Source organism: Papio anubis, chromosome 12 (genome assembly GCF_008728515.1).
Source record: "Papio anubis isolate 15944 chromosome 12, Panubis1.0, whole genome shotgun sequence".
Taxonomy (NCBI): domain Eukaryota; kingdom Metazoa; phylum Chordata; class Mammalia; order Primates; family Cercopithecidae; genus Papio; species Papio anubis.
Window position 1 is genome coordinate 16,169,922 of NC_044987.1, and position 15,841 is coordinate 16,185,762.

General features: G+C 41.2%; 1 protein-coding gene across 8 annotated transcripts in view; it reads right to left on the bottom strand.

Moving 5' to 3' along the window:
* The window catches only part of UBE4A (ubiquitination factor E4A), a 40,785-nt gene that overhangs the window by 14,134 nt on the left and 10,810 nt on the right, over positions 1 to 15,841 (bottom strand). For 7 of the 8 annotated variants that reach the window (XM_021926598.2, XM_031652919.1, XM_031652915.1 and 4 more), the window contains 12 exons: positions 15,424 to 15,536; positions 13,306 to 13,458; positions 12,280 to 12,460; positions 11,679 to 11,881; positions 11,300 to 11,491; positions 9,712 to 10,045; positions 8,202 to 8,322; positions 5,108 to 5,412; positions 3,344 to 3,476; positions 2,094 to 2,281; positions 771 to 871; positions 561 to 674 (listed from right to left, as the gene is read on the bottom strand). In XM_021926598.2, the coding sequence (XP_021782290.1) occupies positions 561 to 674; positions 771 to 871; positions 2,094 to 2,281; positions 3,344 to 3,476; positions 5,108 to 5,412; positions 8,202 to 8,322; positions 9,712 to 10,045; positions 11,300 to 11,491; positions 11,679 to 11,881; positions 12,280 to 12,460; positions 13,306 to 13,458; positions 15,424 to 15,536 (2,138 nt within the window). The remainder of the gene's footprint in view (positions 1 to 560; positions 675 to 770; positions 872 to 2,093; positions 2,282 to 3,343; positions 3,477 to 5,107; positions 5,413 to 8,201; positions 8,323 to 9,711; positions 10,046 to 11,299; positions 11,492 to 11,678; positions 11,882 to 12,279; positions 12,461 to 13,305; positions 13,459 to 15,423; positions 15,537 to 15,841) is intronic. The other variant, XM_009187393.3, reaches the window with a different exon arrangement.

The window sequence follows — 15,841 nt, forward strand, 5'->3', positions numbered from 1 at the left end:
ATACTTTGTGAAACGTTTGTTTCACAATATAGCTAAAAATTTAGGAGGCAGTGGAAATATGAGAAATACTGACAACTTGGAGCCTTTATATGAAAAAATAACCCAAATCAGAGATTTTCTTTCAAGTAGTGGTGCAAAAATCAGAATCTTTTAGGAAAGTGGGTTAAAAGTCATTGTCTTAGTAAGATATTTTACTGACATGTTGGGATTAAAAGGGTTTCAATGACCAAAAGTTAGCTCCTTTGATTTCTTTCTTTCTGTAGTGCCAGCCTGATGAATTACTCCTGCCAATACAACGTAGTTTGGCTTCACCATATGGTATTTTCAACTCTGCCAAAATGTCCATCTCATGACGCTTCAATGACCCTTGATCTTGGTCTCTAATGGAATGAACTAGAAAGCTCTGTAATGGCAAGCTTGGTGGTACACTACTAACCACACATTTTTGGTGTTCCAGTCTGGTACTAGGGGCATAAGGACTGCTCTATATGATTAAAAGGTAAAATGTATGTACTGATGATGATTTGATGGTATGGGGCAGTTAAATCTTTTTTTCTCACCTGTATGGCTTCATCCAAAAGGAAGATGGCATCATTCATTAGCAGGTTAAGAAAGCGGAGGAAAAGTGGGGGATTCATGGCTTCTAAATTCTTAGAGGCATAGTCAGCCAAATCCTGTAAGTCCCAGCCCACAAGAAAACCATTTTAGTATTGAATTACAACTCATTGGGGCTTATATAAAGCAACAGGTTTCATCAGAAACTCTCTCACCTTAATGCTCTCCCGATAGGTATCTGTCCCCCACATGTATCTTAGGATAGGATACATGGGACGACGGTAATTAAACTTCTGTTCAAATTGATGGGGGTCTCCTGGAGTAAGGCAAGAGCAAAATATCAGCAAAGGTGGTGTCATAAGGGGAAGAGCTTATGCCTATGTGTAGTCATTTGCTTTGTAGCCATTTGCTTTTGAGTGTGTTAAGACTACTAACAAAATCTGCCCTGGAGTTTCTAGAGGTCTAAAGTTATGGCCAAGTGTTTGCTCATTTCCTTACTGACGAAGTAAAGGGGAGACAGAGATAAAGGATACCTTACTCTGCAAGAGACAAGTACCAAGCTATAAAATAAAAGTCAAGGGAAACAAATGCTTCCATATCCAAACATGAGTACTTCTCAGGCTTTGAGACAGGGTACTGTTTAAACAAACACAGGGGCTCAGGGTTACATAGAGAGGGAATGTTGCCCACTGGTGTTTTTTTTTTTTTTGAGAGGGATTTCTTGCTCTGTCATCCAGGCTGGGGTGCAGTGGTGCAATCTCAGCTCACTGCCACCTCCACCTCCCGAATTCAAGCGATTCTCGTGCCTTTGCCTCCTGAGTAGCTGGGATTACAGGTACCCACCACCACGCCCGGGTAATTTTTGTATTTTTTGTAGAGATGGGGTTTCACCATGTTGGCCAGGCTGGTCTCAAACTCATGAGTTCAAGTGATCTGCCTACTTCGGCCTCCCAAAATGCTGGGATTACAAGTATGAACCACTCTGCCTGGCTGCCTGCTGGTATTCTTAATCGAACCATTAGACTATTGGAGAGTTAGATAGTCTGGTTAAGATAAAAGAATCTCTCAACCAGTACACTGCCTCTTTATGCACTATTCTGTAATTTTAAGGCAGAGAAAAATAAAGACCCAGGTTTTAATCAAAAAGTCTAATTTGAGTCTGATTTGATGAAGCATCATAATAAGGGTGTTGGAATATGTAGATTTCTTCAGGTGACACAGACCTGATTCTACCACTTGGTAGTGAATGTCATGACATGGACAAATAATTTGATCTTTTGGGCAGTCATGTCTTCATTTGTAAAACAGGGATAATTAAAAATAAATAAATAAATAAAACAGGGATAATAGAGTGAAACTTTTCAGATGGTGACAATGGGATAATGTTTAAAAAAAAACACTTATCATCAAGCCTGGCACATAGTAGGTATTCAATAGTAATGGCTTGACATTTCTTTGATATCCAAATACAGATCAAACTATGAAACTCCACTGGTATCAGCTTCTCAGTTCTGGGCTCAGCTTCATGACTGCTTTACCTGTAAATTCGATGTCCACAAAAACCTTGATTAGAGCCTCTGCAAGTTGGGGTGCATACTGAAAGTTGCAGAACACACGTTTCCGGTGGAACACACTGGATACCAAAGGATTTGGGGTCTGATCCAGGTGGGGCATCACTGCTTCCAACACCTCTGCTAGTTTGGCCCTCAGGTGGGGATTCTTCATTCTGCAAAATGGGAAAAAAGCAAGATGAGCAGATAAGCTTAACTCCAAATTTATGACACTGTTCTCTCCACATAAGAATAAAAATCCACCCTAAACCATCATTATAGGAAAAAAAAAGATCCACTTCTGCAGTTTTAAGTTTGTCAGTTTCTTGGTGTGGGTGGAGGGTGGGAGGTGGTGATGCAGGGTACATCATTTAGCTCTTGAGTTGACAGCTTACCAACTATGAGGGTGAGCACTTAAGTTTTTGAATGCTTAGCCATTGTTTACTTCTCTGTAATAATGCATTATTTACTGCTTACTATTCTCTGACAGTTTCATGTGGAATAAATTTGCCTTTTCAAGCTTTCTGAGGGTAAAGACTAGAATATAATTATGCTACATTACCCATGACGCATACAGTGTATGCATAATACTTGTTGACTTATGACTTCTCATTAGGTATGCTCAGCTCAGTGAAGAATTGGCTTCTCTCTACTTATCACTGATACGGCTCAGGGAATTGTGGGTCATTCTCTTCATTGTGCAGCAAATCTTCACTTTTGTACACAGAGTTTCCATTTCCTTTAGCCTATGCATCAAAAAAATCAGGGAAGCAATTCTACAAGTCACAGTATCTTCCTTTGGAAAAGAGGTCTAGAAGCTATGAGTGAGAAAACTTGAAATGAGAAATAATATTGACTTAAGTTTACTGCTCATCCAACTCAGAATAGCAAGAACAAGCTTTATCATCATATAATTATTAGAAGAGCATTAGCACCTGGCTGCCACTGGTAAGTTTCTGGCATTATGTTAACTACTTTAACCATGGACTAGCAGTGGAATTCCCATAAGATACCTTATATGCAGGATTAAATTCTCTGTGGGCAAAGTTCATTGTTTATTATACCTCTCAACAGTGGGGCTTCTGGCTACCCATATGGATGGTCAGGTGATTCATTAATGTTACCATAACTTCTGAAGGCAACCCCTTATGATTCAGGCTTGTTTATTTCTTGGTTTAGAAGTCTTCTGAATGTTTTACAGCCTAAACAGTGACAGAACCAAGCTTACAGCACTTCACCTTTCTATGCTTCCAGTGAAAATGGTGATAAAGTGAAGAACATGCTCCAGGGAATCTGCTGATGTCTCCAAAATGTCATCGGCAAAGCGGCGGAGAAAAATGAGAAAATCACCCAGGTTATCTGCAAAAAATTCTGAAAAAGAAAGTATTCACTGGAATTAGCCAAACATCTGTATATTTGTACTAATAAACAACACTTAAATTCCTTTCACCCTACTTAATGAAGGTTAAAAAAAAAAACTAAATGTTTTGTTGGTACTAGAGATGGTGATAAGTCAATAAATGTAAAATCTCCTTTAAATGTAAGTCAATTTAAATTTTTATTCAAGTAAATATATGAACAGTAATGACACAAAATGTTAACACACCAGTATACTAATATATACATTTTTAGTCTCAAGGTTAACTGTGGTTTAAACCCTTCAGATGTGTGAGGACGCCCTAATAAAGATTAACATGTTAGGTGATGGCGGTAGCCAGACTCCAGGATGGTCCTCCAATGATCACTGCTTTTTGGTTCATGACCTTATGCAGTCCCCTCCCATCTTCACTCTTTCAGAGTAGAAGATAAACTCTGAGGCATACAGCAGATGTGATGCTATGTCATTTCCAAGATTAGGGTATAAAAGCTTACAGTCTCCATTTTGGTCACTTGCTCCGGGGGAAGGCAGCTGCCATATCATGAGTAGTATTTAGAAGACACATACATGGCCTAGAAAAGAGGCTGCTGGTCAATAGCACAAGCAACTGAGGCCTGTCAACAACCACATGACTGGGCTTGTAAGTGGATCCTCCAGCCCTAGCAGAGTCCTCAGATTCCTAAGGCCCTGACAGCTTGGCTACATAACTTCCTGAGGAACTCTGAGTCAGAATCACGCAGCTGAGTAAGCTGTTTGCAGTGTTGTTGTTGCTATTTTGTTTATTATTATTTTTTTTTGAGACAGGGTCCTGCTCTGTCACCCAGGCTGGAGTGCAGTAGTGCAATTATGGCTCACTGTGGCCTCAACTTCCTGGGCTCAAGCCATTCTCTCACTTCAGCCCCCTGAGTAGCTGGAACTACAAGTGTGCACCACCATGCCTGGCTAATTTTTTAGTTTTTGTAGAGATAGGGTCTCCCTATGTTGCCCAGGCCAATCCTGAACTCCTGGGCTCAAGTAATCATCCTGCTTCGGCCTCCCAAAGTGCTGGGATTACAGGCATGCACCATCATACCTGGTCTGTAGTTTTAAGCAGCTATGTTTTGGGGTAATCTGTTACACAGCATGATATGACCAATACAATGGTTAAGAACACATAACCTGATTAGATTGGCAACACCTGCCCACCCCTCAATGAGTCTCACACACACACACACACACACACACACACACACACACACACACACACAAGCTCTCTCTCTCTTTCCCTTCTGAGTTAACCAGTAGGAGCTAATTTTTTTTCTACAAAAAGGACAGGAAAGGTTAGATGAATGTGCAAGTTGAACAAATATTAATGATAGAAACTAATAGCTCTGAAAACTCTGATTACACTTAATCCTTTGAAGATGATTTTCTGATATGCACAGCAGTGGGGACACAAGGTTGAGGAACAAATTGTTAGTCACCCAATACTTTGACCAGTAGATATTATCTAAGTTTGAGTTGTTTCTCCGAAAGCAACTGAATGATAATGAAGAAAGGGTATTTTGAGGATTAAACTTCCAAACTGATCCAGTTAAACTCAGAAGGCTATAAATAGGACATTCCCAAGGGAAAGCCTGCTTACCTGGCACATAAGCCAAAGAGCTGTAGCCATCTGGCAAAGGAAAGGTTAGCTCTATTGGTTGTGAGCCCTCATTGCCTATGGCCAGCTGAACCAGTAGAACAGCCATGGACACCTGCAAGTTTAGGCAGTTTTGTAGCATTTGTGGCTCTGTCATGGCAGTCTTGGTAGAAAGATAGATGGTCATCAATCGTTCAAACTGCTCACGAAGATTGTCAGCAGCAGGGCTAGAACTCTGCTGAGCATCCCGCCAGGCAACCTGCAGCCGATGCAGATTTTGGTTGATTTTTACCATCTGATCATGCAACCTGCCCCCAAGAAAGCAGAAGAGATTGGGTCAGGGAAAACAGAAAGTCACACACACACACAAAAACCAAACAAAAAACCAAAAAAAACCACCTCAATTATTTATCTAGTCTTCTCTTTAAGGATAGTAGGGAGTTGCAGTTGCAATGACACAGAGGGCACTCACAAAAGTTTTTGACAGGACACAGGCAGGGTGCACAGCAATGGGAAAATGTTGCCAAGTATTCAACATAATCGAAGCTAATTGCAAATAGTTAGCAGCCTTCAGCTGAAATGCACTATCCAAAGAAAGGCAGCTTGGTTGAGTAGGGTGTAGAATGGGCTGTTACTACATAAAATAAATAATTATTAGGCAAAGTACAAGAAGCCCAGCAGGATAGTTTTACATCACATGAGGGCAATGATCATACTTTGATGCAATGATCATACTTTGATGGGGTTATATGGATAGTCTATCTTCGGTTAGTAGAAAACTAAGCTGGTGAAAAGGGACTCTAGATTAATAATGACCACATATAAACTAGTAGCCACCTGAGATGCAATCTAAGAGCAGCTTCCAGCACTCTGTTGTTCAATATTAAATTAAATTATTCTTCAGAAAAGGTCAGCCTAATATTCTCTACTGAAAGGAAGACACATAATTCAAAGTTACGGATAATGGTCCAAAATCATTTCCTTTGGCTCTGTAGATAATGTCTTGGCTAGTTAATATTGGGAAACTAGATGATATTCATTTTTTGTTTGAACCTAGGCAGTTGAGCAGGTTAAGCACATGCTGAACTTTTATCTGTCTATGATGGAGATTTCTCTCTAAAGATATAATTTCATTCCTCCAGCAATGTGTTGACTGGGTAGTTTTGAAAAATGCTCTGCATCAATTCAGGTATCTTGAGAAGGTATTAAAAATTGCTATTCCTAGTGTCCCTTTCTATGACTGCGTTGCTGTTTTCTCCCTCTACTTATACCTGTCATAATCAGCTAAATCAGCGGAAAACAAATTACAGAATAATGAACAGCCAGAACCAGAACTGTTTTTGGAAGTCATACATTCTAGTTCTAAAATCTTCACATTTCTAGAATCTTCTTTATCTAATGTCTTTTGTGGTCCTATTGATCTCATCAGACTCCCTTATAAACATTTCCATAATTTTTGCCATTTTTGTCTCTCTGTAGAGTTAGAACTTGGTCTTTTTTTAAAAAAAATTAATTAAGTATTTTTTTTTGAGATAGATTTCCATTCTGTTGTCCAGGCTGGAGTGCAGTGCCACGATCTCGGCTCACTGCAACTTCCGCCTCCCAGGTTCAAGCAATTCTCCTTCTTCAACCCTAACCCTAACCCCAACCCTCCTGAGTAGCTGGGACTACAGGCACGTGCCACCAAGCCAGGCTAATTTTTTGTATTTTTAGTAGAGATGGGGTTTCACTGTGTTAGCCAGGATGGTCTTAATCTCCTGACCTTGTGATCTGCCCGCCTCAGCCTCCCAAAGTGTTGGGATTACAGGTGTGAGCCACTGCGCCTGGCCAAACTTCATCTTTTATCACCAGGAGTAGTAATGGATTTTTTTTTTTTTTTGAGACAGGGTTTCACTATGTTGCCCAGGCTGGAGCACAGTGGTGCAATCTCAGCTCACTGCAGTCTCAACATTCCGGGCTCAAGAGATCCTCCCACCTCAGCCTCATGATTAGCTGACACTACAGGCACATGCCACCATGCCCAGCTAATTCTTGTATATTTTGTAGAGACGGGGTTTTGCCATGTTGCCCAGGCTGCTCTCAAACTCCTGGGCTCAAGTGATCGGCCTGCCTTGGCCTCCCCAAGTGCTAAGGATTACAGGCATGAGCCACCACACCTGGCCAGTAATGAAAATTTAAGAGCAGAAAGTGCAATATAAAATGAAAACAATTCCACTTTCCCAGATCATAACAGAAAGACAGCAATTTAATTTTTAAAGTTTAACAGGTCAAAAGTTAAAAACAGGTCAGGCACAGTGGCTTATGCCTGTAATCCCAGCACTTTGGGAGGCCAAGGTGGGTGGATCACCTGAGGTCAGGAGTTCGAGACCAGCCCGGCCAACACGGCGAAACCCCATCTCTACTAAAAAAATACAAAATCAGCTGGGCATGGTGGTGCATGCCTGTAATCCCAGCTACTTGGGAGGATGAGGCAGAAGAATTGCTTGAACCCAGGAGGTGGAGGTTGCAGTGAGCAGAGAATGCGCCACTGTACTCCAACCAAGGTGACAAGAGCGAAAATCCATCTCAACAACAATAAAAGTTAAAAACAAATTTAAGAAATCTGGACAAAGCTGATTCATGAAACACAAATAAATTCATACAATGCCCCTTTTCTATTAGATTTTAATGTAAGCCTTTAGAATAAGCTCAGATTATATCTCTAAGACTCTCCCTCCCTCTCTCTTTTTTTTTTTTAAGAGACAGGTTATCACTCTGTCACCCAGGATGGAGTACAGTTGCACAATCATAGCTCACTGTGGCCTCCAACTCCTTGGCTAGAGCAATCCTCCTGCCTCAGCCTCTGGAGCAGCTAGGACTACAAGCATATGCCACCATGCCTGGCGATTTTTTTTTTTTTTTTTTGGTAGAGATGGGGGTCTTTCTTGCCCAGGTTAGTGGTCTTAAACTTCTGGCCTCAAGCAATCCTTCTGCCTTGGCCTCCCAAAATGCTGAGATTAAAGATGTGAGCTTCTGTGCCTGGCCAAAGACTCAATTTCTACCTTCTGGTTATCAACACAACTCAACTGTTTTTTCCTAATGACATCAGAGGAGTTACCTGTGAAATCCCAAGTACAAGGTATACTCTGTCAGGGCAAGGTTCTCTGTTACAAGGTTGTAGTTCTGTGGAAACTTTGGCTCCTGCACAGCTGGGATCAAACAGGTTTCTTTGTCCAAACCTCAAAGAGGTTAAAAAAACAAAAAAAAGACAAAACAAGGGTAAATGTCTTGTCACAGACATCCATCTTGGTCTCCAGTCTCCTCTTACACTCATTCAATTTCCATACTGTTAGCAGTGGTATCTTCTTAAAAACATTTCTTGTCATATTAGTTCTTTGTCTAAATATATCTTTTGGCTTCTCACCGTCTACAGAAATACAGTTAAAGCTTTTTCACTTGACCATGAAATCACCAAAAATTAAAAGGAATAATACTATAGATTGTTTCAAGTGATAGGCAATAGATCATTTGTATTTATTTTGTGTTTTTCTGAATTTGATTATTTGCTTTTGAGCAGTTATCATGTTTACAATTAGAATTATAAAACTGGAATGAAATATACCAAAATTAAGAGTGATTTCACTTAGAGTGGTAGGATTATGAGTCATTTATTTTCTTTTCATTTCTCTGTACTGTTTTCTCCAATCCAGCCCCAACTATCTTCCTCCCTTGACCCATTTCCTCCCCAACTGAACCCCATCTACCCCTTGCCCTAGCCACATTGAGCCTCTCACCATTTCTTAGTCAAGACTTTCCATAGTTTTATACCTTTACACTCGCTTTTCTCTCTGTATAAAGGGATCCTCTTGCTTCTTTGCCTGGTAAAACCTAACTTGTCTCTCAAGACTCAGCTACGAAGACCTCCAACTTCTGCAGAATTGTTTACTCCCTCCTCTGTGCTCACACAGCTTAGCCCTATACCATATTATAATTATCGTTAATATATCTGCCTTCTGGAGCCTGAGTTCAAAAAGGATGAGGACTCTGCTTTATTCGTTTTTATGATGTATGAATGAATGAACATGCAAGGCTGCCAAATCCAGAGAGAAGGTCTCACTAAAGTACAACATTTAAAAGCTACCAGGTGTTTTTTTTCTCTTCTCAAAAATCTGTCGTTAAAAAATTCTGGCCGGGCACAGTGGCTCACGCCTGTAATCCCAGCACTTTGAGAGGCTGAGGCGGGTGGATCATGAGGTCAAGAGATCAAGACTATCCTGGCCAACATGGTGAAACCCCATCTCTAATAAAAACACAAAACATTAGCTGGGCGTGGTGGCACGCACCTGTAGTCCCAGCTACTCAGAAGGCTGAGGCAGGAGAATTGCTTGAACACGGGAGACAGAGATTGCAGTGAGCCGAGATAGCGCCACTGCACTATAGCCTGAGTGACAGAGTGAGACTCTATCTCAAAAAAAAAAAAATCTAAATAGCTCTTGTTTCTGCCTCATCTTTTTTTGAGAAAGGAACTCCGTGAGAAAGGATAAGGGAGTGAATGCTTTACACATTATATACACACACACACACACACACACACACACACGGTTTTGAGAAGCCTGGTTCTCCCCTACCTCTCATGTGTACATTTTTAATTTTTCGTTCTTCATCGTTCAACTCCTTGAGGGCACAGTATGTGGGATTAAAGGTGAGGAGCCGAGAGGATCTGGGTTTGCAAAATGGCTGGCATAGCTTCAGGAGAGCAGCACCCAGATTCAGAAAGAAGGCATCCGAGGCATACATTTGGAAAAAGATTTCTGGCATCTGATTGGCCCAAATCTTGGTGCGGCCTGCATTTGCATGCAAACAGTTTCCAAGCCAGGACAAGATACAGTGTTTGGTTTCTGGAGAGAGCTGGAGTAAGTTCTTCAGCATCTGGTAGATCTTTTCGTGGAACTGAGCCATGAACTGTTCAACCAGAAAACACAACCACAGAACGTTCCAGTTTCACAATCCTAGTATTTTTTATTCCCAAACCTTAGCAATTGGCAGTTTCTAAAAATATGCTAATCCTAATCTTTCCCCTCACTCTCTGCGCCTTATCCCCTAATTTGATTTTAAAATATATTTCTGGGCACTTATAAGAGATTTTCTGATCAGCTGCCGAACCGTAGATGGCATTACATAGTATTAGAGCATAGGTCTGTAAATTTTTTCTGCAAAGGGCTAGATGATAAAGATTTCTGGCATTACTTACCGTACAGTGTCTGAGGCAATTATTCAACTCTATCACTGTAGCATGAATTCAAACCACAAACAATACATATACTAATGGGCATGACTATGTTCAATAAAACTTTATTTATAAAAACAGGCGGCAGGCCAGATTTGGCCACTGCTAGTTTGCCATGCCCTGCCTTAGAGAGTTGTAATGATTAATGAATAGGAGACTTAATAAACTAATAAATAAGAAACTTAAATCCCCAATTCAATCATTTAAATGCCTCATGTTGGCCAGACCTCTACTATAATTTATGTGAAGAAGCCCAAATAGAGAGGGCATAGGTTAGACAGGAAAAGGAAGAAAAACTGGGTTTATAAGCTAGAGTTCAGTCAAAAGGTTTTCAGAGCTAAAGGTATAGCTCAGTGAGAAAAATGAGGGTTGCAGGGAAGTAGCTGTAGCAGTGCTACAGCAAAGGGTAAGGAGTAGCAGCAGCTCATTCTTAACCCACACAAAGGTTTATCCTCTGCTCTTAGCATATGCTAAAAGGAGGGCATTTTTTTTTTTTTTTTTTTGAGACAGAGTCTCATTCTGTCATCCAGGCTGGAGCGCGATGATGCAATCATGGCTTCCTGAAGTCTTGACCTCCCAGGCTCAAGTGATCCTCCCACCTCAGCCTCCCGAGTAGCTGGGACGACAGATGCTTGCCACCATGCCCAGCTAAGTTTTGTATTTTTTTGTAGAGATGGGGGTCTCACTGTGTTGCCCAGGCTGGTTTCAAATTGAACTCCTGGGCTCAAGTGATCCTCCCACCTTGGCCTCCAAAGTGCTGGGATTACAGGCTTGAGCTACCACGCCCAGCTTTAATTTATTTATGTGATGTAAAAGCCAACTAGATCAATTTGCTTTCCCAGAGAGGCTTGAGCGGCCTTATCTGTATCTGCTTTCTGAGAAAAGTATTTTAAGGTCGGGGGCTGGGATGCCCTGGTAAACAGTTCCACCTGATGGATGTTGGCCTCCTGTACTTTGATCTCCTGGGGGCTGGAACGAGATGGATTCAAAAAGTAGCCATGATTTTCTACAACACCCGGAGTCTTTAATAAGCAGGAGATATTCAGAATTACTCCCAGCAAGGTCTTCTGGTACATTTGCCCATTGGTAGGGTCCTTGGGCTGAATGTATTCTACAAAAACCTGTAAGACAAGACAAGTCCTGCTTATTCGTCTGCATGGTGAGAGGGCCTCAAAACAGTTAAGTTGATACAACAACCAAGCTATCTTTTTCTTATTTTATAGGTAATATTACAGTGTCTTCAGGATAGGGAAGCATAGTGTATTACACATCTAGCTCAACTGAATATATATCATCTTTCAGACCTACCTTTGCCATATCTTTTTGCCTAGTGAAATAGAGAAGAATATCCAGATATGCATACAAAAGGATCTGACAGAGCTCGAGATCTTTTATTCGGCCCAATAAAACATCAAACACTGGAATCATGACTTCTGGAAATGTTCGAACTTCCTCATCCAATATCAAGGCTTCAATGACCTCTTCCAGAAACTCAGTTACATCTTCAAAATCTAACAGAAGACAAATGAGAGAGAAAGGAGGGCACAAGAATTTTTATACGCCTTTACACTATAGTTCTTTACTTTCAATAATTCTTTTTTTTTTTTTTTAAGAGATGGGGGTCTTGCTTTTTTGCCCAGCCTGGAGTGTAGTGGCTATTCACAGGTGTGATTATAACACACTACAGCCTCAAACTCCTGGGCTCAAGGAATCCTTCTGCCTCAGCCTCCAGAGTAGATGGGACTACAAGGGTGTGCTACCATGCCCGGCTTTATTCTACTGGTACTCAACCTCAAAGATCAGTATGTGAGCCCTCTTCCTTAATCTGTACCAGAACCATAATGGCTCTGAGACTTTCTAATGCAATTAGTGAAATTTTAAATCTGAAAATCAAAATGTAGAAGCTTACAGATTTTGCTCATGTACTCACGGGCTCCCTGGATGGCTTCTAACATCAAATCTACCAGTTGCTCATGGATGTTTTGGTCAACATAGATCTCGGGGGTGAGAAGAACTGTTCGGGTATTAGACACAGTGAGGTTTCTGCACTGCACTGCAAAGGGTAGCAGGTTCTCTGGAACTTTGGTAATCTGCAAACAGCATGAAGAAAAGAGCGAATAGTCTAACTCTAATCTGGAATGAAAGTAGACACAGTGAATAGAATAGAAGAGATAGACTGGTCTCCTGTGGATGCTTGAAAATTAATTAGAGATTCAATCCTTGGCTTAAGGAATCATCTATCTGCCTATTTAAAATTCCAATCCTGGAAATGTCAGGCTTAGCCTACTCTAATATTTACATCTCAGTGGAAATGAATTCATGAGTCCTTTTCTGTTTTTTGAGACGGAGTCTCGCTCTGTCACCCAGGCTGGAGTGCAGTGGTGTGATCTCAGCTCACTGCCTCCTCCACCTCCCAGGTTCATGTGATTCTCCTGCCTCAGCCTCCTGAATAGCTGCGATTATAAACGTGTGCCACCACGCCTGGCTACTTTTTGTATTTTTAGTAGAGAAAAGGTTTTGCCACATTGGCCAGGCTGATCTTGAACTCCTGGCCTCATGTGATCCACCTGCCTTGGCCTCCCAAAGTGCTGGGATTACAGGAGTGAGCCACTGTGCCCAGCCTCATGAGACTTTTTTAAGGATGTGATTTCTAAAGAGGTTTTAGAGAGAATAGGAGGCACTAGTTAATTGGGGAGAAGGGTGGACCCCAACATACAGAAAGCAGAGACTAAAGCTTTAGTGCATCTGATATCCAGTGTTCTAAACATACTATGACATATATAAATTGATATAAAAGCTTTACTGTCCCTGATATTCAGTTCTAGACATACTATGACATACATAAATTGATATAAAGACTGATCCAACTCTGGCCTACATGCTAAAGTCATATCCAAGAGGACAATATAGTATTCAATGGGGATTATTCCTTTACCTCTTCCTTGGCTCTCTGGAAGCAGGAGTAAAGGTAACAAAAAATGTGCCTCTCCCCTGCATCTCGATCAGCAGAGAGATTTAGCGTTGTAGAAGAAGTCATGTTAATTAAGTGGTTGCCTGGATCTTGAAGTAATAAGCGAGCGAAGAGGGCCTATAAAGAAAAACAAACAAAAATACTAAACTATTGCAAAATTAATCTTAGAACGTTAAGATGTAAAAGGTAATTCTGATACAGGTTATTAGCAAGAATCACAGATTTGAATGTAGAGTGAAGGAGAAAAAAAGGGCCCTGTATCTTTTCACTTAAGAAAATATTAGAAAATTATGGTATATATAAAGTTATCCTAAACTAAGCCTCAAGTGTCTAGTATAGCCCCAGCATAGAGTTGGCATTAAAAGACTATTTGTCGAATGGTGCTGAGATCAGTGATTAAACTTAAATGTGAAATCTACTATTCTGTGTGATTGTTGGTCTCATTCAGACTTATATAAAGATACTCTAAATGTGAAGTTAAACTGCAAGGTGTCAACTGTCTTTCCTACCAAACTTTTATTCTTTTAATGTTACTCAGGCACCTGCAAGGTACAATGCACTGTTTTTTTAAAGTGCTGTGGTTTACAAGTTTGTCTCCAACAAAATTCATGTTGAAATTTGATTTCCATGTGGCACTGTTGGAGGTGGGGCTAGCGGGAGGTGTCTGGGTATGGAAGCGGATCCCTCATGAACTGCTTGGTGCTATTCTCAAGGTGGTGAATGAGTTCTTGCTCTCACAAGACTGGATTAATTCTCATAGGAATGGATAAATTCCCTCCAGAGTGGGTTCTTATTAAGCCAGGACACCTCTCAGGTTTTCTCCTCTTTGCATGTGTCCTCATCGTATGTGTCCTTTGCTAACTTCCTCTACCACGCTGTGAGGCAGCACAAAAGCCCTCACCAGCGGCCAGGGACATGCCCTGAAACTTCTCAGCCTGCAGAACTGTGAGCTAAAGAAACCTTTCTTTATAAATTACTGTTTGGGTGTTCTTTTTTTTTTCTTTCTGTAGACGGGTCTTTCTTACTCTGTCGCTTAGGCTGGAGTGCAGAGGCTCACTGCAGCCTCTGCCTCTCAGGCTCAAGCAATCCTCCCACCTCAGCCTCCTGAGTAGCTGGGACTTCAGGTACATGCCATCACAGCCAGTTAATTCTTTGTATTTTTTGTAGAAACATGGTCTTGTTGTGTTGCCAGGGCTGGTAACTCTTGGCCTGAAGAGATCCTCCCAAAGTGATGGGATTACAGGTGTGAGCCACTGTGCCCAGTCACAGGTATTCTTTTATAGCAACACAAAACAGACTAAGATAGAAAGGATATAAAGAAGAAAAAGTGATGAGCCTTGTCCTTAAGAACTTAAGTTTAATAGGGGAGATAAGACAGGTACATAAGAAAGCTGCAACATGAGATAGGAAGTGACAATTCCCATAAGAGATTCAGAGGCTGATTATTCTAGGTACCCAGAGAAGGAAGTAACACTTTTATTTGGCAAGGTTTTGTAATTTTTTTTTTTTTTTTTTTTGAGATAGTCTTGCTCGGTTGTCCAGGCTGGAGTGCAGTGATGTGATCTCGGCTCATTGCAACCCCCACCTCCTGGGTCTAAACCATTCTCCTGCCTCAGCCTCCCAAGTAGCTGGGACTACAAGCACCCACCACCATGCCCAGCTAATTTTTTGTATTTTTAGTAGAGATGGGGTTTCACTGTGTTAGCCAGGATGGTCTCGATCTCCCAACCTCGTGATCCACCTGCCTCGGCCTCCAAAAGTACTGGGATTACAGGCGTGAGTCAATGTGCCTGTCCAAGGCTTTGTAATTAAGAAGGCATTTTAACTGGTTCTTAGAGGATGGGTAGATTTGGACACGTGGCCATGGTAGATAAAAAGATTCCAAAAGAGGAACACCACAATGTTAGAGATGCACATCCAGGTTAATTGGCCTTCTACTGGCAAAAAAAAAAAAAAAAAAAAAAAAAAAAAGAGAGAGGGATGGACATATGGACACAAGCATAAGTTGGAGAACAGTGAGCAGAGTTCAGGTGCATAGCTAATTTTTGCTAAGGGTACACATTAGGAACATAAGAATATTACCTGCTCAACGTTGCTCATATCGAGCCAGTCTTGATCTTCTAGCTCTACTGCCATTTCTTCCAAATACACACAACGGCTGGGGATGCCATTCCCGCTCTTCAAGCTGGGATCACCTGGGAAATGGTTTTAATATGATAGGTTAAGGATTATGCTTTTGTCTTATACAGACAACTGATCTTGACAGCATCACTCTTGAACTGCAAATCTGACTCAGGAATACCAGAATGATCCTGATACACAAAGCAACATCTAAAGATTCAAATCGTTTTTTTTCCCTTCTAGTCACAGAGAAAGGGATTTGTTATAAACCTAGCATCATGACATTTAAAGAGTAAATCCCAGACATTAGTACCAACCTTGGGGTTTAACCACAGACAGGGCACAGAGGGCAAACACTCTCTGATGCCTCTGAGGGCTC